Raw genomic sequence first — 27,981 nt, 5'->3', positions numbered from 1 at the left:
GAATTAATTAAACTAAAAAAGTAACTTGCATTACTTTTTTAAAAAGTTACTCAAATATTAATGTGTACATTTAAAAAGTAATGCATTCCTTTACTCGTTACTTCAGAAAAGTAATATTATTACGTATGCACGTTACTTGTAATGCCAACACTGGTTATTAAATTTTTATAGCGTTTTCACAAATAAAGACATTCTTAAAATATGTTTAACTACACTCTAAAAAATGGTCAAACAGTGTTGGTCAAACAGGGACAAACCTAACCCCCGTTGGGTTGTCTTAATTCATTGTTGGGGCAAATGTATATATGTTTTGACCCTCTTGAAACAACAAAAAAGCTTTCAGGCTATATCCACACGAAGCCGGTGCATTCCCTATCCGATCATTTTTTTCCTTGCTCTAAAAAAATAATCCGTAAACACGAAACCACTGAAACCGACTGACAGCGGTGTAGTATATATGCCGGACCAGTATGGGGCGCTGTAATTCTGCTACAGATATACACTATACACGGAGAAGAAGACTTTGAGCATGCGCATAACCAACGTATGTTGCTGTCGATGATCGCTTGTTGGTCACCACAATTGCATAGAAGCAATAGATTTTGCTGTAATAAAGCTAGTAGGCTTTAGTTGCTTCTGTAGCACGAACACAATCACATAGTACGCCGTTATTGTTGTTGCTGTTACGTGTGACGCTTCCGACACGTGATGTGATGACGTTTTCGCTTCACAAAATATACGGATTGGCTGTACAGACGAAACCGCAAGGGTGTCGGTTTCAGATTTATCCACTTTAGGACCAGGTTTCAAAAAATAGCGGTTTCACTCTCTGAAATCGCCGGATCCGTGTGGATGAAACGCCAACACGATAACAAATTTATGCGTATACAGTGATTCGCGTCTCCGTGTGGACAGCCCCTCAGATTGTTCATTGTAGTGCAACAACATTACAACATTTTCTTATACTGTACAGTAAGTGCCACTGTGTGACATCAGGATTGGCAAATAAATAACAAACTTTGTAATATTAACCCTCACCATCTCTGAACCACATCACATCCTGCTGGAACATCAGCAACATTGAAGTAAAACTGCACTGCAGATGGAGATCTTCACCCTCTTTCACAAATGTTGGAGGAAAGACGGAGCCCAACTGAGCTTCTGGTTCTGGAGCTACAACTTCCAGAAGAAAAGAGCGAGCAAAAGTTAGCGAAACATCCGAAACATATCTACTATAAAAGAGAAAATCCACCTAAAGTACATCCCAGAACAACCTTGGCTTTAATGTGACATCTGATTTGGCTCTTGTAAAATGTGAATTATATAAAGTGAGATATACCATTAACAATATAAAGACTGGAGCTGACACAGTTTCCAACAAAAGTCATTAAAGTTTTACTATTCAGTCACTTTTAATTACATTAATGGAGTGACAAGGAGTCGTTCTTGTTCTCCATCATGTTGGATGGCGGGTGGTGGAAATGAACGTAAGTGAAAACTCAATTAAGGAATATGTTGTACAGGCGTGGTTGAAATCACTGATGTGTAATGAAAAAAAATTGGTTTCATTCTCCATTGAGTTTTTATCCCCAGCAAAAGCACCAGAAACAATCTCAAGGACGAAGACAAATATTAGCGTAACAAGACAAATGTCGTGGGCATCACAGAGGACCGGTGCGGACATCTCTGAGAAGACACGATTCCTGAATATCTATTTGTTCAGCTTTTATTGACTGATGGAGCAGGGAATCGAGAAGAGTGCCAGAATTCCAGCAGCTGGGAAAATTGACCTTGTTATGCTCTCAAATAACCCGAAGGACTGCAATGAGAATTTAGATTTGTGACCCAGGATCGTAAAACCAGTCATAAGTAACACAATAACTAAAATACATTGCATGGGTCATGTAATGCCAAAAATCTTTAGGATATTAAGTAAAGATATTTCCTACCGTAAATATATCAAAACTGTATTTGTCATTAGTAATATGTGTTGCTAAAGACTTTATTTGGACAACTTTAAAGGCAATTTTCTGAGTATTTATATTTTGTACCCTCAGATTCCAGATTTTCAAATAGTTGTATCTCACCCAAATATTCCCCTATTCAAGCCATACATCAATGAAAAGCTTATTATTCATGAATAAATCGCAATTTGAAATTCACCCTTATGAGCAGGGTCACATTTGTTTAAAAAAAAAAAAAGTACATTAGAGTAATTTCAGCTAAATGTGTGTTGCCCAACAGCATATGATACACTCTTTAAATGTTGGGTTGTTTAACCCATAGTTATGGACAAACCCAACCGTTCCAAAAAAAAGTATTTCTTTGGCCAAAAATATTTTTAATATATGCTAAATACATTATGTAGAAAGTAAAGCTTAATTAAATATATTTTTAAAATTTGAAAATATATTTAGTTTTAAAGGAAGAGTATGTAGGATTGTGGCCAAAACTGGTACTGCAATCACACAACTGGTGGCCAATAAACAACATGACAACATAAACCTCAGGGGCCTATACCATGAAGCCGGTTTAAGTGGATAGCCAGGTAAGTTTAAGATTAGTTTGCGCCAACCCTGGGTTTTAGGTACCATGAAAGTAGCGCGGCTTTAATCGGTGTTGGTCGCCATGGTATCTTACGCTGCACGGCTAACCTGTCCCGGGGCAGGTTATGTTCTGGATTCGAGATCTGAGACTGCAGTTTGACCAATCAGCTGCGAGCAAAGAAATATATAGCTGACGTAACTACAGCGTCTCCGCGCAAATTTGATTTCTTTGTATTTTTTTATTGAACTTTTATATTCAAATATAAACATTAAGGCATATTTAACAATCACTATTTTCCGTGTTGATACCGCATTTAAAGAAAAAAAAGAGGAAAAAACTAAGAAAAAAAGGAGGGCTTAAACATCCAAAGCAGAAATAAGTCTCAGAGGTCTCCGCGCAAATTGTTTGAAGAGCACTTCGTAGAGAGAGTTTTTAGTTTTCCCTTGCCCAGTTATTTGTATGAAATATCTAGATTTTTCACAGAAGGGATCTTATCTTTGCAAACTTCTAGCCTCACATAAGAAATGTATCACGTTGAATCCATGCCCTTACTGTACCGCAAATGATGTGTATTGCGTTGCGCTTTTTTGCAAGTGGTACAGTATGCGGTCGGTGGGGAAAACACGGTTTGTCGAACCATCCGCAAGGTGGTCCTCGCACTGTAGGGCTACATTAACAGCTTCATAGTGTTCCCCGGACATTTCACGACCATGTCTTTAAAAGAAGGCTTTTATAAATTCCCTGTAAGATTATTAACAAATTTAACAGTGTACATTAATTAATAAAAGCATATTTCACTTTGGGTAGCCTACCTAAATATATTATACAATGAAGTATGTTAATGTACATGTTATATTAAAAAGAGCAGAGGCAGTATTATTTCGCTCTTGAAATACTTTTTTATAATCTTCATACTTTTGTATAATTAGCTCATGCTCATCCGCTAAAAAAATACACTGCTCGTACGTGTTCTCTCCATTTTCTATTCCGATTGGTTGTTCGTGCCGACGTCACTCTTTTATGTGCATGCGCGGGTGGAGTAATCATAGCCTAAAGATCAAAGCCTGAGTTGACAGAGAAAGTTGATAAGTGCTTTTTGCGGTTCACGCGAATTTGCGGCTGGCGTCGAATTGAAAAATTTTAACTTTGATTTAACCAATCAGGAGCCTCCTTGCTGCTGTGGTGGCAGCCCTGCCCGGAGTCACTCACACAACCAACGCTTGATATTGTCAGTAAGCAGTCACCCGGAGCTATACGACACAAGTTGTTATTTCTATAGAGTAGACAGGAATAAAAAGGACCTCGCTTGGAAGAGTGTCAGTGAGGACATCGGGCAACCTTGTAAGTTGTAATACACATTTCACTTTTGAGTCAAGTGACGTTTATTGACCCGCGCCATTTATTTTCCCCCTATAGTAAGGTTACCAAATACAAACTGGTAACTCTCTCGATTAATGCACAATCAACATCAGCCATCTTGCAAACAGACAACCGCATAGCACTTGCCACTCCCACAAAAAGCGGATTTTGCCTCTGACGCGCGTCAAATGCTTGCTTTTTCTGCGTGTCTACTTCTCACTAGACGGCCGAATGCATTCAAACTGTTCAAGCGGCAAACTAGGTGTGGTAGACGTGATTTTGACGCCTGAAACGCGGTTGGTGTAAACTCACCATAAGTCAAAACTTTAAAAAAGTAGGTTGAATTGACTTGAATAAACTTAAGCGTTGTTTAAATATGTGTACTGATTACATATGAGATTAAGCGAGATTAATCTGGCAAAAGCGAGCGTCTCTTTTATCATGAACCATTTTTTTCTCCTAGGAGTTTTTTTCAAATCCTAGGGAGTCAGCTGACATTGGCCTAATTTAGCACCCTCTTCTATACTTTAAATAATTACTACGCTCGCTAGTACAGTTTAATCTTAGCCGCTGTACTCTGCTGCTTATGTTGTCCACTGATATTTATGTGTTTTTTGCTGCATTTATTAATGTAAAGCTGCTTTGAAACAATTAAACAATTGTGAAAAGCGCTATTTAAATAAAATTGAATTGAATTGTAGCAGGCATGTATTTTGACATGACGTGCAATGCACATAGGTTCACATGACGCACAGTGTTGTAATGTAACAAAGTAAAAATACTTCGTTACTGTACTTAAGTAGAAATTTCACATATCTGTACTTTCCTTCGCTATTTAAATCTATGTCAACTTTCACTTTTACTCCACTACATTTTTTAGATAAAATGTATACTTTTACTCCGATATATTTTCACTAAGCATATTCGTTACTCGTTACTACAAAATAAAATCATAAGAAATGTTTGCGACCTCAATAAAGGAGGTTTTAGCGAATCAGTGCTTCTAGATTGATTTACGCACGCTCCGCACACTCTATTTCACGCACACTCTATTTTAGCGTAGTGTTGCCAAAGGATGAGGAAGCACAACTGTAACTGCAATGAAAGCACCTACTGGAGGACCTCCCGTTATCGTAATCGACCACCCCGACGATGAACAGGGTGAGAAAGCTAACGTTATACATCCGTGGCCTTATTTGTAATAAATGTTTTTGTACATTGGAATTAAAGATTCCCGATTACCGAATAAAGTGCCTCTTATGCTACCGAAAATCACTTACATTTTGTCATTTAAAAACTCCCCGTCCAACCTGAAGAATCACATCAAGGTACGTTAAAATAATAGTTATTAAGTAAAGCCACTATGTCAATGTGATGAAACATTAGTTATCATAAGCCGTATTAGATAATTATCTGTCTAATGTGATGGCCAGGCGCATGTTTAATAAACGTCAACGTTAACATTACACCGCTTTTCCCATGGATTTATTTAATTCACAGAGAACTCTCAACTGAAACACGCTTAACTGTTTATGGTAACATTATAGCATAACTGCCGGCCGAATATTCCCTCCGGTAGGCTAATGTTAGATTGAGAAATATTTGTTAAAAACATGTTAATCAGTGGCAGGTTAGAAAGAAAGTGTTAAGCACTGTATTCACGTCTTCAAAAGCATCATACGTTTTGTCAAACTTGAGATTTCCTTTTATGTTAATTAACTTAAAACTCAGTGGTTATAGGATAATGTTGTGCTAATGTTATACATTGTGAATGTACGCTTGCATTGTTGATCAAAGTCACAGTGCTTTCATTGCCACACAACGAGTTGGCATTTTTTTCTTATAGAGCAGCAAACTTAAAGGGATACTCCACTTTTTTCAAAAATATGCTCATGTTTTGAAAGAAATAAGTTATAATGTATTTTTCATTTTTACCTGAAGTTCATACAAAAGTGAAATTTCTGCTTTTTTATTTGATGTCAGTTTTAAAAATATGCTGTTTGCTCTTTGAACTTAAGAGAATTGTGCCTGAAAAGTCCTGGAAAAGACAGATTTTTATTTGATGATTGAGATTAAGAAGATAATGGGAACCCTGAATATGCTTTACTATAAGAAAGCCACAATAAAGTTCACAATCAAAGTTCTAACCGCTTGCTTTAAAAAAAAAACGTTTTACTTTTACTTCAAATACTTAAGTACATTAAATATCAGAAAATTACTTTTGATACTTAAGTACAGTATATATCAGATACTTTAAGACTTTTACTTAAGTAATATTTTAAAAGACAACTTTCACTTCTACCAAAGTCTTTTTCTAGTACAATACTTGTACTTTTACTCAAGTACTGCTTTCTAGTACTTTATACAACACTGATGACGCACTGAACACATATTTTGACATGACGATTCACACACATGACGATGTTTTGACGAGTTTCGCATTCATGCCTCATCAAAAAAAGTCACAAGCCACCACTGGTTAAATTATACCATAAAATGTTTATATCTGACCCAACAATGGGTTAAAACAACCAGCATAATTTAATTTATCAAGGTTTTTTTTAGAGTGTACTGAGGAAGCCACAAGTCTATGATATTCAGCGCAATGCAAATCTATTAACACCATGCACTGATTAAACACAAAAAGAAATCATATGTTTTAAGCATATCAAATCTTAGGTTTCCTCTGCAAAAGTGATGGTGTTTGGTGTTCAATAAGGATTAATCTTGAATTAGAGGCTATTAGATGTTTACAGATAATTAGATCGACTCTAAGCACATTTATTGCAGTGCTAATGACCTCTCAAGAGAAATCTGCTAGCGATAGAAAAGGAGGGTTTATGTTAAGATCTATAACCCTTCAGGTATTCAGAGACCTCAGCTCTGTGATGAAATATACAAAACCATATAAAACACAGATTTCTTTAATCTGACTGTTTTTCTTTTTAAAAGTACAGACATGTCTGTCATTAAATTATTATTAACCATGTCCAACACTAAAAGAGACAATTTAAAGATCATGTCTGTCTTTTTGAGCTTGCATAATAATTAAAATACTTAATTGGGGTAAATAATAGGTAAACACACAAAAAATAATTGTATTTGTTTAATTCCCATACATCATTGTTCCTGTGTTGGGGATGTAAAAATCTATGATACATCCTTTAAAGCACACATTCCTAGACTGAAGAACACTTCAAAGGTGACTTGTTTTGGATTAAGACACTTACCTGTAGTCAAGGAGCGCTGCAGTTTCGCCTCGGCCCCTTCATGTGCTGCCACAAAAATAAAGAAAGAGTAAACATTGAAGATGAGTTCAGTTTTAATACAAAACCACATCATGTATGTGTAAATAAACCGCAGCCAATCAGATTCCAGCAGGCTTTGGGCAAAATGATGCTGTGAAATATATCTTACACGCAGGGAGAATAATAACTCGACTAATAAAGTCTTATTCTCTGATGTGATTTAAATCTGCTTTTAATGAGATTGCAGCTCTAGGCTTTTTCACAGGACGCGTGTCAACATTTTCAAGTGTATTGAACCCTATGGAGAACTGCATTAGGAACAGTGTTACCAGTCATCTATTGATATTCAGCACGAACAATTTTATCTTAACAAAAATGTTTTAAATCAAACTTACTAAAACTACATGTATATTCCTGCGACTTATACCCTGACCCAGCAATTGCTGTTTTTTGCTGGTTTGACTTTCTCCATGGCTTAGTTCATCAAATTACCATCCAATATGGTAGTCGCTAAATTTTTTTTTTCAAAATCTTTTTAAATCTTGGCTATCCCAACTTTCTGCCATGCTACACCTAGTGAAAATTAGATACAACTACTTTGATAACATCGCTGGTTTGCGGTCATCTGGGAACCTTTTCCTAAACATGAATTAAACACCAATAGCTTGATCATTTTATTACCTTAACTATCATTACACCTGCTGACTTACAAAAGATGTACTATATAAATGGGCATGGATCTGGAGAAAATTATGTATCTAAACAATTGTATTTTTTCACGTTATTGTGTGTTTGTATTGTTTTATGTTGTTATAATGCCAAAATAAAAACATTTAAAAGAAAAAAAGACTTACTGAAACTAGAATGGCCATAATTTTCTTTATTAGGGTTTCGAGCACGAAGTGCTGAAAACCTATTGTATTTGTCTGTTTTATTAGGGGTTCAAGCCCGAAGGGCTGAAACCCTATTGTATTTGTATGGATTTTTATTATTATTATTAGGGGTTCAAGCCCGAAGGGCTGAAACCCTATTGTATTTGTATGGATTTTTATTATTATTATTATTATTATTTTTATTATTTTTCTTCTGCCGTAAAACGGATCGTGCAGACCAAACCGTAAGGCCTAGAGACTTGAGACTTGGCCAAATGGTAGGTCTCATTCGTGCGCGAAGTTGACAGAGTGTCACCCCAATCGGCCTATGGGGGGCGCTACAGCGATGGCAAACGCGTTGATGCTCATAACTTCCAGAATTCTTGTCCAAATGTCAAGTGTCTTATATCCCTGGATTCCTTGCGTCAAGTCGAAGAAAATGTATATCTCCGATTTCATTTCCGTCATTAAAAATTTTCCGCTATTTTCAATTTTGTCGAAAAAAATAAAAACGAACTAGTCCTAGGTTTTTCGCTCGATCGGAATCGTTCCAGTGCTAAAATGTTCCTTGGAGTTCGAATATCAATAATCATTGAAAAAAAGTTGAACTTTCGACTCACGGTCGACATGCCACGCCCAAACGTCTGAAGTGTGCGCAGCCACTTGGACTTTATTGGCTATAACTGGGGACAGAAAGGAAGTATCAACACGAAACTTAGTACTTTTGATGAGAGTCATAGCCTGAGGTTTCATGCATCGTTTCGTCACAGCGCCACCTAGTGGTCAGACGAATCATTTAAATGCTTATAACTAAGGCTGAGTTTGAGGTATTTTCATGCGACTTTTTTCCTTGGAGTCCTGAATTGTTGCCGAGTCCAACGATACCAAACTTGCCAGTTTTCACCTAACGGTTAGCCCTGCGCAGCAAAATAGCGCTTAAAAAACACGCGTGAATAACTCCGCGAGGGTTATTCCGATCGACTCGAAACGACCATAGGAAGAAATTAACTTTACCTTCTGAACAAAAAACTCTATTGGCGCTATGTTAAAATTTCCATCAGAAATGGCCGAAAATTGCAAAAAACGAAAAATTACCTCCAAATTTTGTGTTTTTTACACATAAATTGTTATAACTCTGCAAAGAAATGACATTTTTTCACCAAATTTGATACGCTGATGTCTGAGCAGAGTCTGAGGCAATACAAAAAATTTTTTTATGCCTGCACCACTAGCTGGCCTCATAATTGAACAAAATCTTTGACATTGAGTGAGCCCAATGGTCATACAACTGTTTCTTCACTATACTAAAGTGAATAGCCGTGATACTAGCTAGATGTAACACAGTCATGACCTGAGGTTGCATGCACGAGTTTGTCATAGCGCCACCTAGTGGTTATTTGTTATTTTCACTTAAAAATACTGCAACCTTACATCTAAAATCATAAGTCATCCTGCATTATGCCTTTCATGGCATTGAGTATAATAATTGGTGAATTGCAATTCACTTCCTAGCAACCAATGAGAATACCCTAGCAATCATTTAGCAAGAGCTGTATCTCTGTATCAGAACATTATAGAGACATGGGGTTCGGACCTTTTGACTCATTAACACGATTTTAACATTTTGTGACCCGAGTTTTGCCACTGCAAGCACCACAAACATTTCCTTCAGTGTTCTGTTTGTCAATGTTCCGTGAGAAGAGAGGGAGACATGTCACTGAATGATAGCACCTTTTTTGCTGATAACTTTGAACAAGTGTGTCTGGTAGCTTTTTTTTCATCATTTATTTTGTACAATGCAGCAAATCTACACAGGCATGCCCTTAAAGGTCTTAATGTCCCAAATCGCTTGAACCCCGGTAATCGCTGCTTGCAGCTATATTTATTATTATTATTATTATTTTTCCGCCATAAAACGCGTCGCCCAGCACAAACCGTAAGTCGTAGAAACTTGCCACTCGGTCAACTGGTTGTATATCAGCTCGCTACTCAGATACAGTGAATCAGCCAAATCGGCCCATAGGTGGCGCTATAGCAATGCCCGACGCGTTGGGGCTCATAACTCCTAAACCGGACATCAGACACTCAAGTATTTGGTACCATTGTAATCCCTGGCTCCAAACTTAAAAAATGTATATCTCCGATTTCATTTCCGGTATGCAAATTTTTCGCTAATTTGCATAATATGCATTTCTAGCCAAAATGAACTAGTCCTAGGTTTTTCGCCCGATCGGAATCGTTCCAACGCAGGAGAAATCTGTGGAGTGAGTAGGTAAATAATTATCGAACAGAATTAGAAATTTCGCTTCAGGGTCACTAAGGGGCGCCAAAACTCCATACAGGAAGTAGCCTATCATCACTGAAATGGCTATAACTCGTGAACGGTTTAAGATATATTAACGAGGTTTGGTACACATGTGTACCAGCTCACTCCGGTGTGACAGTAAAAAAGATGCAGATTTTGGCCACTAGGTGGCGCTATAACAGGCTTTAGCTCGGGAATGGCTATTACTACACAACCGTTAGCCCAATACACTTAATATTTGCTATGGTGTGTCTTTGTGCAATGTACCATGAGGGTCTGGAAGGACATTGGCGTATCTCCAAAAACATGGCCGTCATCGGCCAATGAAGGTTGAGGACTGATTTGACAGGGTTAACGAAGGTCGATCGGAACGAAACGCACTGTGCTTCTTCGTGTACTGCTCATGAAGGTCTGTAAGAATTACGGTGTCATTTGGCCACTAGGGGGCGTAATACCATATTTCGGTGCCTGTATCACGTGACGTTTGACATACACACACAAACATGACATCATATGATAGATCTGCCCATGGTGAACAACTTTACTTCTTGAAGCGTTGCTGTCAATCAAACGGTTCGTGAGTTATTGGTGATAACCTTCAAATCCTACTTTTGCGAACTACTCCTAGGTTTTTTACCCGATCGGAATCGTTCCAATGCAGGAGAAATCTGTGGAGTGAGTAGGTAAATAATTATCGAACAGATTTTGAAATTTCGCTTCAGGGTCACTAAGGGGCGCCAAAGCTCCATACAGGAAGTAGCCTATCGTCACTAAAATGGATATAACTCGTGAACCGTTTGAGATATCTTAACGAGGTTTTGTACACATATGTACCAGCTCACTCCGGGGACACAGTAAAAAAGATGCGGATTTTGGCCACTAGGTGGCGCTATAACAGGCTTGAGCTCGGAAATGGCTATTACTACACAATCGTTTTCCCGATACTCTCAATATTTGGTATGGTGTGTCTTTGTGCAATGTACCATGAGGATCTGGAAGGACATTGGCGTATCTCCAAAAACATGGCCGTCATCGGCCAATGAAGGTTGAGGACTGATTTGACAGGGTTAACGAAGGTCGATCGGAACGAAACGCACTGTGCTGCTTTGTGTACTGCTCATGAAGGTCTGTAAGAATTACGGTGTCATTTGGCCACTAGGGGGCATATTTCGGTGCCCTGTATCACGTGACGTTTGACATACACACACAAACATGACATCATATGATAGATCTGCCCATGGTGAACAACTTTTCCTCTTGAAGCGTTGCTGTCAATTAAATGGTTCTCGCGTTATTTGTGATAACCTTCAAAACCTACTTTTGCTAACTAGTCCTAGGTTTTTCACCCGATCGGAACCTAACCAAGGCTGATTGATTCTGTGGAGTGTGACTATAAATAGTTATCAAAAAAAAGTTGAAATTTGTATTCATCCACGAAAGGAGTGGCCAAAAATATAAATGGGCGGAGCTTAGTAAATTTAAATGGCCATAACTCGAGAGGGGTTTGAGATATTCACGGGGCTTGAATAGTATGTGAAGGCCATCGACCTGAGGTTGTGAAATAAAATGCTTGCCGATCGGACAAAAGGTGGCACTATAACGGGAAAGATGGCATTAAATACTGTGATTATCCAATGGTTACACTTTATAAGCCTATAACTTCATCTGTGATCAACGAATTTCCATGGGAGTTGTTTTTATATGATCCTGAATTGTTTTTGAATCCTACGATACCAAGCATGCCAGGTTTCGAATTACGGTTCGACCAGAACTACGTTTTACCACATAAAAAACAATCACTAATAGCTTCGTAACTGTAACTCCTATCGATTCGAAAACACCATAGGAAGAAAAATGCAATAGCTTCTGAACAAAATCTTTATTGGCGTTATATTAAAATCTCCATCAGAAATGGCTGAAAATTGTGAAAAACCAAAATAGTCCTATAGGTGCACATGTGTTTAAGCATACATAGTCTGTATGAACCGTTTCTGACCATCTCTTTCGTTTTTGTGGATGCTGGATCAGCCTGGTTGACGACGTGTGACGTCTTTGACGTGCCTTAATGCTCGAAACCCGGCAAATGCTGCTTGCAGCTTTAATTAGGGTTTCGAGCACGAAGTGCTGAAAACCTATTGTATTTGTCTGTTTTATTATTATTATTATTATTATTATTATTATTATTATTATTATTATTATTATTTTTCCGCCATAAAACGCGTCGCCCAGCACAAACCGTAAGTCGTAGAAACTTGCCACTTGGTCAACTGGTTGTATATCAGCTCGCTACTCAGATACAGTGAATCAGCCAAATCGGCCCATAGGTGGCGCTATAGCAATGCCCGACGCGTTGGGGCTCATAACTCCTAAACCGGACATCAGACACTCAAGTATTTGGTACCATTGTAATCCCTGGCTCCAAACTTAAAAAATGTATATCTCCGATTTCATTTCCGGTATGCAAATTTTTCGCTAATTTGCATAATATGCATTTCTAGCCAAAATGAACTAGTCCTAGGTTTTTCGCCCGATCGGAATCGTTCCAACGCAGGAGAAATCTGTGGAGTGAGTAGGTAAATAATTATCGAACAGAATTTGAAATTTTGCTTCAGGGTCACTAAGGGGCGCCAAAACTCCATACAGGAAGTAGCCTATCGTCACGTAAATGGATATAACTCGTGAACGGTTTGAGATATCTTAACGAGGTTTGGTACACATGTGTACCAGCTAACTCCGGTGTGACAGTAAAAAAGATGCAGATTTTGGCCACTAGGTGGCGCTATAACAGGCTTTAGCTCGGGAATGGCTATTACTACACAACCGTTAGCCCGATACACTTAATATTTGCTATGGTGTGTCTTTGTGCAATGTACCATGAGGGTCTGGAAGGACATTGGCGTATCTCCAAAAACATGGCCATCATCGGCCAATGAAATTTGAGGACTGATTTGACAGGGTTAACGAAGGTCGATCGGAACGAAACGCACTGTGCTTCTTCGTGTACTGCTCATGAAGGTCTGTAAGAATTACGGTGTCATTTGGCCACTAGGGGGCGTAATACCATATTTCGGTGCCTGTATCACGTGACGTTTGACATACACACACAAATATGACATCATATGATAGATCTGCCCATGGTGAACAACTTTGCCTCTTAAAGCATTGCTGTCAATCAAACGGTTCGTGAGTTATTGGTGATAACCTTCAAATCCTACTTTTGCGAACTACTCCTAGGTTTTTTGCCCGATCGGAATCGTTCCAATGCAGGAGAAATCTGTGGAGTGAGTAGGTAAATAATTATCAAACAGATTTTGAAATTTCGCTTCAGGGTCACTAAGGGGCGCCAAAGCTCCATACAGGAAGTAGCCTATCGTCCCTAAAATGGATATAACTCGTGAACCGTTTGAGATATCCTAACGAGGTTTTGTACACATATGTACCAGCTCACTCCGGGATCACAGTAAAAAAGATGCGGATTTTGGCCACTAGGTGGCGCTGTAACAGGCTTGAGATCGGGAATGGCTATTACTACACAACCGTTAGCCCGATACACTTAATATTTTGTATTGTATGTCTTTGTGCAATGTACCATGAGGGTCTAGAAGGACATTGGCGTATCTTCAAAAACATGTCCGTCATCAGCCAATGAAGGTTGAGGACTAATTTGACAGGGTTAACAAAGGTCGATCGGAACGAAACGCACTGTGCTTCTTTGTGTACTGCTCCTGAAGGTCTGTAAGAATTAAGGTGTCATTTGGCCACTAGGGGGCGTAATAACATATTTCGGTGCCTGTATCACGTGACGTTTGACATACAAACACAAACATGACATCATATGATAGATCTGCCCATGGTGAACAACTTTCCTCTTGAAGCGTTGCTGTCAATCAAACGGTTCGTGAGTTATTGGTGATAACTCCTATAGGTCCTATAGGTGCACGTGTGTTTAAGCATACATAGTCTGTATGAACCGTTTCTTACCATCTCTTTCTTTTTTGGGGATGCTGGATCAGCCTGGTCGACGACGTGTGACATCTTTGACGTGCCTTAATGCTCGAAACCCGGCAAATGCTGCTTGCAGCTTTAATTAGGGGTTCAAGCCCGAAGGGCTGAAACCCTATTGTATTTGTATGGATTTTTATTATTATTATTATTATTATTTTTATTATTTTTCTTCTGCCGTAAAACGGATCGTGCAGACCAAACCGTAAGGCCTAGAGACTTGAGACTTGGCCAAATGGTAGGTCTCATTCGTGCGCGAAGTTGACAGAGTGTCACTCCAATCGGCCTATGGGGGGCGCTACAGCGATGGCAAACGCGTTGATGCTCATAACTTCCAGAATTCTTGTCCAAATCTCAAGTTTCTTATATCACTGGATTCCTTGCGTCAAGACGAACAAAATGTATATCTCCGATTTCATTTCCGTCATTAAAAATTTTCCGCTATTTTCGATTTTGTCGAAAAAAATAAAAACGAACTAGTCCTAGGTTTTTCGCTCGATCGGAATCGTTCCAGTGCTAAAATGTTCCTTGGAGTTCGAATATCAATAATCATTGAAAAAAAGTTGAACTTTCGACTCACGGTCGACATGCCACGCCCAAACGTCTGAAGTGTGCGCAGCCACTTGGACTTTATTGGCTATAACTGGGGACAGAAATTAAGTATCAACACGATACTTCGTACTTGTGATGAGAGTCATGGCATGAGGTTGCGTGCCTCGTCTCGTCACAGCGCCACCTAGTGGTCAGACGAATCATTTAAATGCTTATAACTTAGGCTGAGTTTGACGTATTTTCATGGGACTTTTTTCCATAGAGTTTTGAATTGTTGCCGAGTCCAACGATACTAAACATGCCAGGTTTCGCCTTACGGTTAGCCCTGCGCAGCAAAATAGCGCTTAAAAAACACGCGCGAATAACTCCGCGAGGGTTATTCCAATCGACTCGAAACGACCATAGGAAGAAATTAACTTTACCTTCTGAACAAAAAACTCTATTAGCGTTATGTTAAAATTTCCATCAGAAATGGCCGAAAATTGCAAAAAACGAAAAATTACCTCCAAATTTTGTGTTTTTTACACATAAATGGTTATAACTCTGCAACGAAATGACATTTTTTCACCAAATTTGATACGCTGATGTCTAAGCAGAGTCTGAGGCAATACAAAAAAAATGGTATGCCTGCACCACTAGTTGGCCTCATAATTGAACAAAACCTTTGACATCGAGTAAGCCCAATGGTCATACAACTGGTTCTTCACTATACTAAAGTGAATAGCCGTGATACTAGCTAGATGTAACACAGTCATGACCTGAGGTTGCATGCACGAGTTTGTCATAGCGCCACCTAGTGGTTATTTGTTATTTTCACTTAAAAATACTGCAACCTTACATCTAAAATCATGGGTCATCATGGATTATGCCTTTCATGGCTTTGAGTATAATAATTGGTGAATTGCAATTCACTTCCTAGCAACCAATGAGAATACCCTAGCAACCATTTATCAAGAGCTGTATCTCTGTATCAGAACATCGCAGAGATGTGGGGTTCGGCTCTTTTGACTCATTAACACGATTTTAACATTTTGTGACCCGAGTTTTGCCACTGCAAGCACCACAAACATTTCCTTCAGTGTTCTGTTTGTCAATGTTCCGTGAGAAGAGAGGGAGACATTTCACTGAATGATAGTAACTTTTTTGCTGATACTTTTGAACACGTGTGTCTGGTAGCTTAATTTTCATCATTTATTTTGTACAATGCAGCAAATCTACACAGGCATGCCCTTAAAGGTCTTAATGTCCCAAATCGCTTGAACCCCGGTAATCGCTGCTTGCAGCTATATTTAGGGGTTCAAGCCCGAAGGGCTGAAACCCTATTGTATTTGTATGGATTTTTATTCTTTTTATTATTTTTCTTCTGCCGTAAAACGGATCGTGCAGACCAAACCGTAAGGCCTAGAGACTTGAGACTTGGCCAAATGATAGGTCTCACTCGTGCGCGAACTTGACAGAGTATGAACCCAATCGGCCTATGGGGGGCGCTACAGCGATGGCAAACACGTTTATGCTCATAACTTCCACGATACTTTTCCAAATGTCAAGTGTCTTATAATCCTGGATTCCTTGCGTCAAGACGAACAAAATGTATATCTCCGATTTCATTTCCGTCATGAAAAATTTTCCGCTATTTTCGATTTTGTCTAAAAAAATAAAAACGAACTAGTCCTAGGTTTTTCGCCCGATCGGAATCGTTCCAGTGCTAAAATGTTCCTTGGAGTTTGAATATCAATAATTATTAAAAAAAAGTTGAACTTTCGACTCACGGTCAACATGCCACGCCCAAACGTCTGTAGTGTGCGCAGCCATTTGGACTTTATTGGCTATAACTGGGGACAGGAATGAAGTATCAACACGACACTTGGAACTTGTGATGAGAGTCACAGCCTGAGGTTTCATGCATCGTTTCGTCACAGCGCCACCCAGTGGTCAGACGAATCTAATAATGCTTATAACTAAGGCTGAGTTTAACGTATTTTCATGGGACGTTTTTCCTTAGAGTTTTGAATTGTTGCCGAGTCCAACGATACCAAACATGCCAGTTTTCGCCTAACGGTTAGCCCTGCACAGCAAAATAGCGCTTTAAAAACACGCGCGAATAACTCCGCGAGGGTTATTCCGATCGACTCGAAACGACTATAGGAAGAAATTAACTTTACCTTCTGAACAAAAAACTCTATTGGCATTATGTTAAAATTTCCATCAGAAATGGCCGAAAATTGCAAAAAACGAAAAATTACCTCCAAATTTGGTGTTTTTACACATAAATGGTTATAACTCTGCAACGAAATAACATTTTTTCACCAAATTTGATACGCTGATGTCTGAGCAGAGTCTGAGGCAATACAAAAAAAATTGTATGCCTGCATTACTAGTTGGCCTCATAATTGAACAAAATCTTTGACATTGAGTGAGCCCAATGGTCATACAACTGTTTCTTCACTATACTAAAGTGAATAGCCGTGATACTAGCTACAAGTAACACAGTCATGACCTGAGGTTGCATGCACGAGTTTGTCATAGTGCCACCTAGTGGTTATTTGTTATTTTCACTTAAAAATACTGCAACCTTACATCAAAAATCATGAGTCATCATGGATTATGCCTTTCATGGCTTTGAGTATAATCATTGGTGGATTGCAATTCACTTCCTAGCAACCAATGAGAATACCCTAGCAACCATTTAGCAAGAGCTGTATCAGAACATAGTAGATACATGGGGTTCGGCTCTTTTGACTCATTAACAGTATTTTAACATTTTGTGACCCGAGTTTTGCCACTGCAAGGACCACAAACATTTCTTCAGTGTTCTGTTTGTCAATGTTCCGTGAGAAGAGAGGGAGACATTTCACTGAATGAAAGCAACTTTTTTCCTGATAACTTTGAACACGTTTGTCTGGTAGCTTATTTTTCATCATTTATTTTGTACAATGCAGCAAATATACACATGTATGCCCTTAAAGGTCTTAAGTTCCCAAATCGCTTGAACCCCGGTAATCGCTGCTTGCAGCTATATTTATTATTATTTTTCCACGGTAAAACGCGTTGCCCAGCCCAAACCGTAAGTCGTAGAAACTTGCCACTTGGTCAACTGGTTGTATATTAGCAGGCTACTCAGATACAGTGAATCAGCCAAATCGGCCCATAGGTGGCGCTATAGCAATGCCCGACGCGTTGGTGCTCATAACTCCTAAACCGGACATCAGACAGTCAAGTGTTTGGTATCATTGTAATCCCTGGTTCCAAACTTAAAAAATGTATATCTCCGATTTTATTTCCGTCATAAAAAATTTTCTGTATTTTCGATTTTGTCGAAAAAAATAAAAACGAACTAGTCCTAGGTTTTTCGCTCGATCAGAATCGTTCCAGTGCTAAAATGTTCCTTGGAGTTCGAATATCAATAATTATTAAAAAAAAGTTGAACTTTCGACTCACGGTCGATATGCCAAGCCCAAACGTCTGAAGTGTGCGCAGCCAAATGGACTTTTTTGGCTATAACTGGGGACAGAAATGAAGTATCAACACGACACTTGGTATTTGTGATGACAGTCATGGCTTGAGGTTGCGTGCCTCGTTTCGTCACAGCGCCACCTAGTGGCCAGACAAATCATGTAAATGCTTATAACTTAGGCTGAGTTTGACGTATTTTCATGGGACTTTTTTACTAAGAGTTTTGAATTGTTGCCGAGTCCAACGATACCAAACATGCCAGGTTTCGCCTTACGGTTAGCCCTGCACAGCAAAATAGCGCTTAAAAAAAATGAGTCAATAACTCCGCTAGGGTTATTCAGAACGACTCGAAAAAAACAAAGGAAGAAATTAACTTGAAATTATGAACAAAAAGTTCTCTTATTGTTATGTTAAAATTTCCATCAGAAATGGCCGAAAATTGCAAAAAACGAAAAATTACATTCATTTTTTGTGTTTTTTAGATATAAATGCTTATAACTCTGCAACGAAATGACATTTTTTCACCAAATTTGATACGCTGATGTCTGAGCAGAGTCTGAGGCAATACAAAAAAAAATGGTATGCCTGCACCCCTAGTTGGCCTCATAATTGAACAAAAACTTTGACATTGAGTAAGCCCAATGGTCATACAACTGTTTCTTTACTAAACTAAAGTGAATAGCCGTGATTCTAGCTACAAGTAACACAGTCATGACCTGAGGTTGCATGCACGAGTCTGTCTTAGCGCCACCTAGTGGTTATTTGTTTTTTTCACTTAAAAATACTGCAACCTTACATCTAAAATCATGAGTCATCATGGATAATGTCTTTCATGGCTTTGAGTATAATCATTGGTGGATTGCAATTCAGTCACTAGCAACCAATGAGAATACCCTAGCAACCATTTAACAAGAGCTGTATCTCTGTATCAGAACATCGTAGAGACATGGGGTTCGGCTCTTTTGACTCATTAACACTATTTTAACATTTTGTGACCCAAGTTTTACCACTGCAAGCACCACAAACATTTCCTTCAGTGTTCTGTTTGTCAATGTTTCGTGAGAAGAGAGGGAGACATTTCACTGAATGATAACACCTTTTTTGCTGACAACTTTGAACACGTGTGTCTGGTAGCTGCGAATGACTTCACATTAAGGACGTGACATGTTTGTCCTATAGGTGCACGCGTGTTTAAGCATACATAGTCTGTATGAACCGTTTCTGACCACCTCTTTTGTTTTTGTGGACGCTGGATCAGCCTGGTCGATGATGTCTGACGTCTTTGACGTGCTTTAATGCTCGAAACCCGGTAAATGCTGCTTGCAGCTTTAATTATATATGTTATTTGTATGCTTTCTCATTCTCTTGCTGGCATCTGTTTGCTTGGTATGGGCTTAGCATTTATTACATTTATGCATTTGGTAGATGCTTTTATCCAAAGTGACTTATGGTGCATTCACACCAGCCGCGGTTGAGATGGCAAAAACGCGCCATTCGTGCGTAGTGGGACGCTTGAACATTTGAATTTACTTGCTTCATTCGCGCATGAAAGCCGCCCGTGAAATTCTAGTTATTCAAGACATTCACCCCTCGTTCAGACAGCCAGCGACGTTATCGCTGTGTGTCGCCCGTCTCTTTCAATGAGGCGTGTTTGAATCTGGTTGTCATAAACAAATGAGTACCATCCACTCCAGTAACTGACAAGAGATGACATGATACTGCTTTATTCTTATTGGTAGTCGCTCCCGAAATTCACACAACATTTGCATAAAGTTAAACTTTTCTTAACTTTCTCGCGTCGCTGGACACGCCCATACGATCGCCAACAGTCACTTTCGCTCGTGTCACCAAAAGTTACCAGGTTTCCATTGAAATGAATGAGATCGCATCGGTCTGCTACTGCTGGCTGTCTGAATAGGGCGTCACGCGGAAATTCATATCATGGGAGGGGCTTCTGCGACTCCGCTCGCTTCCTGTAATCATGTCACTACTACAGCAACGCTCAATTCGCGCGGAACGCGCCATCCGCACCGCCCCTTCCATGCGTTCCATGCCAATCACGCCTCCCACCCGCACCAAGTGTTTTTGCATTGACTTAACATGTCTTGCGCTTGCTGCCTCTACCGTGTCTGGTGTGAACCCTGCATTACAGTGCATTATAAGTCATAAATTTTGGTCAGTATGTGTGTTCACTGGGTTTGTATTCGTGACCTTTTTATCTGCTAATGTAATGCTCTACCACTGAGCTATACGGGAGAATTAATATAGCAAATCACTTAAAAAAAAATACAACGAGGGCAAACTAGTGTTTATTCTGAGACAAGACAACAAAAAACTGTAATCTCTCTGCTTTAGTAACTTTAGTAAAGCTTAGTAAACTCATTGGTAGAATCTTAAACAGATCTTAATAAAAACACTGATAAGTTGAATTTTCCCCCCTGTGAATAAAGCACGATGTACAAACCATACTCATATTCATCGATCGATTCTTTAGACACACGAGGAAGATGGACATACAAAAGACTCACAGTTGACTGTAAGTGTAGCACATGATGTGGCTTCTCCCAGAGAACTTTTCACAACAACTTTGTATTCACCAGCATCTTCGAGACAACATCTGAAATAAAACAAAATAATTCATATGTTTGTGATGTTTTTTTGTTGAGATTTTCATCAAGAGTGACTTAATAATAAATGAATAAATGTATGTTTTATTATGTTAAGAGAGTAAAAACTCTAAAATGTTAAAATTACTTAGGAAACTGAACTGTGATGCTTATACTGACGGTGCAGGTTTGAACCCCATCCCTTTATTTCCAGCCCAGTAAGAAATTTTGTTTTTAAAAGATGTCTAATAGCTGTCCAAACACAGCCCAGAAGTCTAGGCTAAAACGAGGTCAAATTTGGTCCGTCAGTAAAAATGTAATAGACGTCCAACCATAGCCCAAAAATAAATAAATAAATGAAGGCAAACACTTTGTAATCAATGTTGACTTTGCTTACATGATGGGATATCAGACATCTCTAAAGTTATTTTGACAAAAACGACATGTAACCATATTCAAGTTTATTTGGACTAGAAATTACTCACGGGCAATGTTCAAATTATGTCAAAGATTATGGGGGTCCCCTATAAAGCCCACCCCCCGGCCAAGCCCCCGTCATTATAGGATCGCCATGATTTCACAAAGTAAGATGTGATCCTAGATCAACATTCTTTGTTGGTCCAAGATCAACGTTTGAATCAAACAAACCCCAAATTACACTTAAATCAAACCCTACCCATACAGCAATAAAATATAATATAATTTTAAATATATTTCAAAATATACAAAAAATATATAATTGTTTAAATATATTTAGAAATATGTTTACAAACATTTATTTTTCAGCCATTTTTTGTATATTTTGAAACATATTTAAAAATATATATATATTTTATTTTATAAACTTTTATATTAACATCACACTGGAAGAAAACTTTGGTTCATGTTACAAACCTGTAAACATAAAATGTTCAAAAGGGTTAAAATTATATATTCAACTGTAAAAATATACTTTGTAAACTTCTATATTTTTGCCAGGAAAATTTTTTTTTCCCATATAGTAGCAAATTTAGAAAGGTATTTATTGCCCTGAAATAATTTTGTTGATATATGAAGGCTAGAACTAAATATACAGTCAAATTAGGAAATATATTTAATTAAGCTTTACTTTCTGCATATATTTAAAACATTTTTTTTCCCATTTTACCCCTCAAATTAGTGTGAAATAATAGTTTGAGAAGATTTTCTAAAGCTCCCTAACTCAATCCTAAATCTAAATCTATCAATCTGTCAATTCCTCCAGAAAAAAATCTTTTGGATTAGTTTATTGTGAAATTGTGAAAAATAATACACATTATTGCTTTGTGGCAGCGCAGCACCAATTCATGTAGTATTTTAATTTTAATAAAAACCTCAATGCTTATAGGAGGGCAGGGACCACCCCAGCCCACCTCAATTCGAATAAGGTCTATAATTAACCTAGATGGTAAAATGATGACTATGACCATATCCCCATGTTTAATATCAATAAAAAGTCAAAAATGTCCAAAAACTGTCTGCTAAGTATTTTTTCTGGTATATAATCAAGTATAAAAGTTACATAAAGAAATTATTAAAAAGTTGAGGTACATGTTGTACATAAGCACATGTTCAGGTTTGATTCTTCAGTTTTGAAGCTCACAGTTCATTCACTGACAGGGGCGTGTCTAGAGGGGGGGCATGGGGTGGCACCGCCCCCCCTTGGAATATGATTGGCCCCCCCTGGTGCCCCCCCCCCTCCAATCTCATTGGGCCAGCTAGATTTACTGTCAACCTGAAAATGCCCACCGCACCATTGGACCAGAGAGCTGTCAATCACTGTTTGATTTGTGCTTTTGCAAGCGCTCAGCAGCGCCTCTCTCTCTCTCTCGCGTGCACGCTTTCTCACTGCTGCGTGCGGAACCTCGACAGTGCCTCTCTCTGACACTGAGTGAAGGAGTTAAAAGTTGGCGGTGTTTTTCACCTGGGTTCCTCCGTTGTCTTTTCACGTAAAAGTTAACAGTCAACAGATGTTACTGACAGAGAAGCCGGTTGATCGAGTATTATGATGACTTAACGAAAGGTTAGTGTTTTCCCACACACACACACCAGTTCTCCGTGCACGAGCTCTCTCTCTCCCTCCCTATGGTGCGGTATGCGCGCGCACGCTTAACAGTATTCTCTGATATTTTTGAATTTGCGCTGAATTGTCTGCGCTATACGCGATCTACAATAAAACTATCACTCGCATTTAAAATTAAAAGCGCTCATAAACACAATCAGATGAGAAGAGCAACCCTGCATGAGACACACAGGTAATCCAAAATCACCTCATATCAGCTCTTCAGTGTAAATTGTATCAGACAATGTCGCATTTAAATTAGAATTTAGCAGTATAAAGTAACAGCTGGTTGGATTAAACACGAGGTGTTATTGGGTCGTGTTTAGTCACTAGCTTAAACTCTTTCTTGTTGTCTGACAACAGAACAGATAATATGTAAAAAAATAGCATTCAGTTGTGTTAAAATACAATATGGGCTAATAAACAATGAAAGTCAGATCAGACAGAGTAGAAAAACACATTTTTAAGTAGGCTAATATTTTCCCAAAATCCTGATATGTCAGAATGTTAACTAATACCAGCTACACGCAATGTAGATAGCCTACCTAAAGGAACAGTTCACTTAATTTAAATGGTCATATACCTAAACTTGTTTCAAACCTGTATGAGTTTCTTTCTTCTGCTGAACACAAAAAAGAAAAGATTTAAGAATGTCCCTAACCAAAATCAGTTGATGGATCCCATTGACTTCATATGTAGGAACAAAATAACATGCAGTCAATAGGGTTCATCAACTTTCTGGCTACTAAGATTCTTCAAAATATTTTATTTTGTGTTCAGCCGAAGAAAAACTCATACAGGTTTGAAATAACTCTAGGATGAGTAAATTATGACAATTTATTTAAAGTGAACTATTCTGGAACAGAACTGTTGTTTAATCCATGCAAAAAATTAATACCATCTATATTAGAACATGTGGCATTGCACAAGCTTTTGGGAACCATGCTTAATATTTTCTAAACCAGTATTTATTTTCATTTGAATTTTTTGATTGGCCCCCCCTGACTGGTTCTTGGTCCCCCCTGTGCCCCCCATTTATAAAATCCTGGAATCGCCCCTGTTCACTGATAAATGTCAACACAAATCTAGCAGAACATCACCAATAACATCTAGTCACAGAAATAACACTGTGTTTGAAACAAAACTACTACATTGGTCAACTATTATTCTCAGTTAGTAGCAACAAATCTTAAAACATTTTCAGAATTTTTTTTTGTTTAAAGTTCCAGACAGATCTCAAGCTCTTGTTTTCACAGTCAGTTCTTCTTTGTATTCTGTACAGCTTTGCCATTATTTGATCGATTGTTTTGGCTCTACTGTTGTGAATTTGTGGATTGCAGGCTCAACTATTTCTGACAAACCTGCCCTAAACCATGTGGGGCATTGTCAATCACACAATCTCTTTATGTGTAAGTCAGGGGCTTACTGCCAAAATCAACCACAAAGTGAATCAGAGCGTCCACAGTCGAACTGTTCAACATCAGACAGTGTCTGCATAAACCTCACCTCCTGATCTCCAAGATGTTCAGGCCAAACTTCTGCACAAGCTTGTAGTTCCACGGCAGGGATCCTTTCAGAGGTACACCATCTTTAAACCTGTCATAGAGTCACAGGTTTTGGAGATTAAGGCTTTGTGAAGGCTTGTGAGAGAGAAAAGGCTTGTGGAGAGTCTCACCATGTGACGCTGGGAGTCGGGCAGCCCTGAACGCTGCAGGAGAGTTTGACATCCATGCCGGTCCACACGGTGTGCGGCCGCAGCGGGATGGAGAAGTCAGGAGACTTCAGGCTTAGATCCTCGATAAATTTCATGTTCACTGAAGCTTTCCTCTGTGCCTGTGAATAAACGCATCGATCGTTCATGAGGGCAGAATAAGAAAGCGTTTATAACAGTTGGAAAACAACACTGAATGATTCAGGTGTCTCATGAAATGAGATGGTTTGTGTGTACAGTATTTGGGTTATTAATAAATAGCATGAAGGTTTTTTTAAATCCGCATCCAAACTCTTGGAGTACATGAGCGGCCTGATAATGCAGATGAGATTCAACAGTATAAAGACAAACTGTGCTAACAGAAGTTAAATGAAATATCTCATATACAGTGTGTTACGACGCAAATAGTCATCAGATTGTAGGCGATAAGACGTTCATGCGAAATCTGATGTAAACAACAGACTATGTATCTATATTTCACGGATTATATGCATTTGTGGACAAAAATGGTAATTGGATTTTATTGGACTTTCATGGATTATTCACACATCTGAAACAGACTTGATTCGATTCGCGATCTTTATATCAACACAAAAGGTAAGAAGTCACGTTATATTTTGCATGTTGTCATCTTCTGTCACAAAAATACTACATTTATGATGCTAGAGCATCTGTATCTCAAAACAGAGATCATACATTGATGCAAATGCCGTAAATTATACCTTTTAAATGTATATGTTATTGTTTGTAGACAGTAACGTTAGGCTATATAGATATTTTTTGCAGGCTAGATAGTTTCCAGCGTGGTTTCGAAAGTTAAAAAAATATTTAACGGCTTTATTTTACAATTCTAAATGAACTAAGTAATAGTGCTAGAGACCAGGCCTTACCGATCTGGCTTTTCTGACGAGGCCAACTTACCCCCGAGTCTCTTATAACTTTACAGTCCGGACCTCCCGCTAGCTTCTAGCAATTAGCACGCGGTCCACAAGCAGTATACATCCCCCGCCGGGTCTAAATTTCTGTCATTTGCGAAAATAATGCGTTTGAAAATGTTTTATAACGGGAATATGTTAGTATTGTCCAGGGAAAACGAGTTTATTGTTGAAACACCTCACAATTTACTCTGGAATCATTGTGTGTCATGAGTTTCTTCTCCTGTAGTGTACTTATTAGTGATACTTTTTTGCTTGATTTGTCTGTTGGCAACATAAACCGTTAATAATAATATAAAATAATAACACAGTATGGTCTGTACTGCTCACGATACCACTGAGCATGCGCACGTGCACATGACGTTAATAGTGGGGCGGGATCAAAGGAGCAGCAGCTCATAAATATGTAATGACTAGCTCAAAACGGCACAATCTGAAATGCACTGAAATAGAGGCTACTAGAGATGGGTAACAATCTTTTCCTATAAGCTATTTCGAGCAAACAACTTTTGAAACATGCTTTATGGAAGTCATTCACCTATATAACTTGTGGAAAAGCAGTCATAATATGGGCACTTTAATATCAATATACAGCTGTTTAGTTGCATAGCTTTCAGCTGTGTGCACTCGTACCGATAAAAGTTGTTGACACTTGAATCTATGTCACTCTACATACATCATATAATTGAAATGTATAATTGAAATGATTGGCTATGAGCTACGTACAGACGCAATTGATGGACATTCGTAGCACCCAATAAATGGCTCTGTGCATTCGCAAACCACGCCTCAAATACCAGAAAATGAGCATATGGTTCCCAGACCACATCTCATTCTCTATGAAACTGGTCTGGTGTTAGCCAGGCTAAGTATAAGTGCAATTTCTTTATGTAATGTAAAACGTCTGATCTTTTATAATTTTTCTTCTTTTAAGGGCCATTTCCAAGATAAAGGCATGTCTAGTTTAATATGTTTAAATGTCTGATACTCAATAAAAAAAAAATATATAAATTTATTAGGTTATAATCTGTTAATGAGGACAGTTTTTCATTGTTTTGAATGCACATACTGAGTTTGTGGTGTTTATTTGTTTGATTTCACCTCTTTGCGTAGAGCAATGTGATCCACCCGCTCACGAATGACATGCTGGTTCCTGATCACTCCGATCTCCAGTTTCTCCATCTCATTACCGAACCGAGTCCACTGATCTCTCTCCCTCAGCTCAACGCTGGTCTCCTTCAGAGCCTCCCTGAGGTCAAAGATCACAATTTGGCTTGGTAACATACAATGACACAAAGATAAGTAAATCATCTGAAGTGCAGAGCAACTCATGTTATCAGTCATTAGTGTGTCATTTCTTGTTCATCCAGTTAAAAGTTAAACACATTTTAGATGGAAAAACGTTTTGTCTTGTAAACCATTTCATATTTTTGTCAAAGCAACTTTTCTGAACTCAAAATGTATCTTGTGAGAACTATGACATTTAATTGCTGTCAGAAGGTCAGCAGAAGTGCTGGTCATGAGATGAATTGAGGTGGGAAAAACAATGTTTTCTTCACATGCTTGTCTGAAATGCGCAGCCGTGCATGCAGACAGCTCAGTCTCAACATGACACAGAGAGTTTGATTTTGATGGAGGATTCAGTTTGACCGGATACTGTTCCAGAGCAGCTGACAGGCTTCAGTCTGAACTGACATTTCTTTCTTCTGACTTCATCAATATAGCACAACCTCATACAGACATGGGTGATTCTCACGAAACAACACAGTCTCACCCCATGGCGTCAATATTTGACGACACTTGACCATGCGTCAATATGTTGACGCGGAGGGTATACCTTTCGCGTCATTTTTTGACGAACTGGGGACTTCAATACCACTAGGTACGCGAAATTAAACAGTTGTCACCTGGCGTTGGGGTTAGGGTTAGGTTTGGGTAGGGATGTCATTATGTAAATCTAACCCTAAACCGACGCGAAAATGGTAAGAAAATAGGAAAGAGAATGCAACGGACTCAATAGTATTGAAGTCCCCAGTTCGTCAAAAATTGACGCGAAAGGTACACCCCCCGCGCCAACACACCGACGCATGGTCAAGTGCCGTCAAACACTGACGCCATGGGGTGAGACTGAAAACTTGGTTTTAAAAATGTCAAGCATGAAAATGTAAAAATTGCTTAAATTTACTTTTTTTGCCACCAGACATTGAAAAACAAAGTCTGGAGTAAATGGGAACATTAATTTAAAAACTTTTACTTATCATTTAACACTTTTTGTAACATAATTTAAAAAATTAGTCCTAAAAAATCTCAT

At 38.6% G+C, this 27,981-nt stretch overlaps 1 protein-coding gene across 2 annotated transcripts in view; it reads right to left on the bottom strand.

The window, feature by feature from the left end:
* Positions 1-27,981, bottom strand: part of myom3 (myomesin 3) — a 72,441-nt gene that overhangs the window by 29,455 nt on the left and 15,005 nt on the right. For both annotated transcript variants that reach the window (XM_055211540.2, XM_055211539.2), the window contains exons 4-9: positions 26,772-26,919; positions 24,700-24,857; positions 24,531-24,620; positions 20,867-20,955; positions 7,137-7,181; positions 1,039-1,179 (exon numbers count right to left, since the gene is read on the bottom strand). In XM_055211540.2, coding sequence (XP_055067515.2) covers positions 1,039-1,179; positions 7,137-7,181; positions 20,867-20,955; positions 24,531-24,620; positions 24,700-24,857; positions 26,772-26,919 — 671 coding nt within the window. The remainder of the gene's footprint in view (positions 1-1,038; positions 1,180-7,136; positions 7,182-20,866; positions 20,956-24,530; positions 24,621-24,699; positions 24,858-26,771; positions 26,920-27,981) is intronic.

The sequence above is a fragment of the Misgurnus anguillicaudatus genome, chromosome 10 (assembly GCF_027580225.2).
Source record: "Misgurnus anguillicaudatus chromosome 10, ASM2758022v2, whole genome shotgun sequence".
NCBI lineage: Eukaryota > Metazoa > Chordata > Actinopteri > Cypriniformes > Cobitidae > Misgurnus > Misgurnus anguillicaudatus.
Note: the sequence above shows the minus strand (reverse complement) of the source record. Positions and strands in the feature narration are given on the sequence as shown.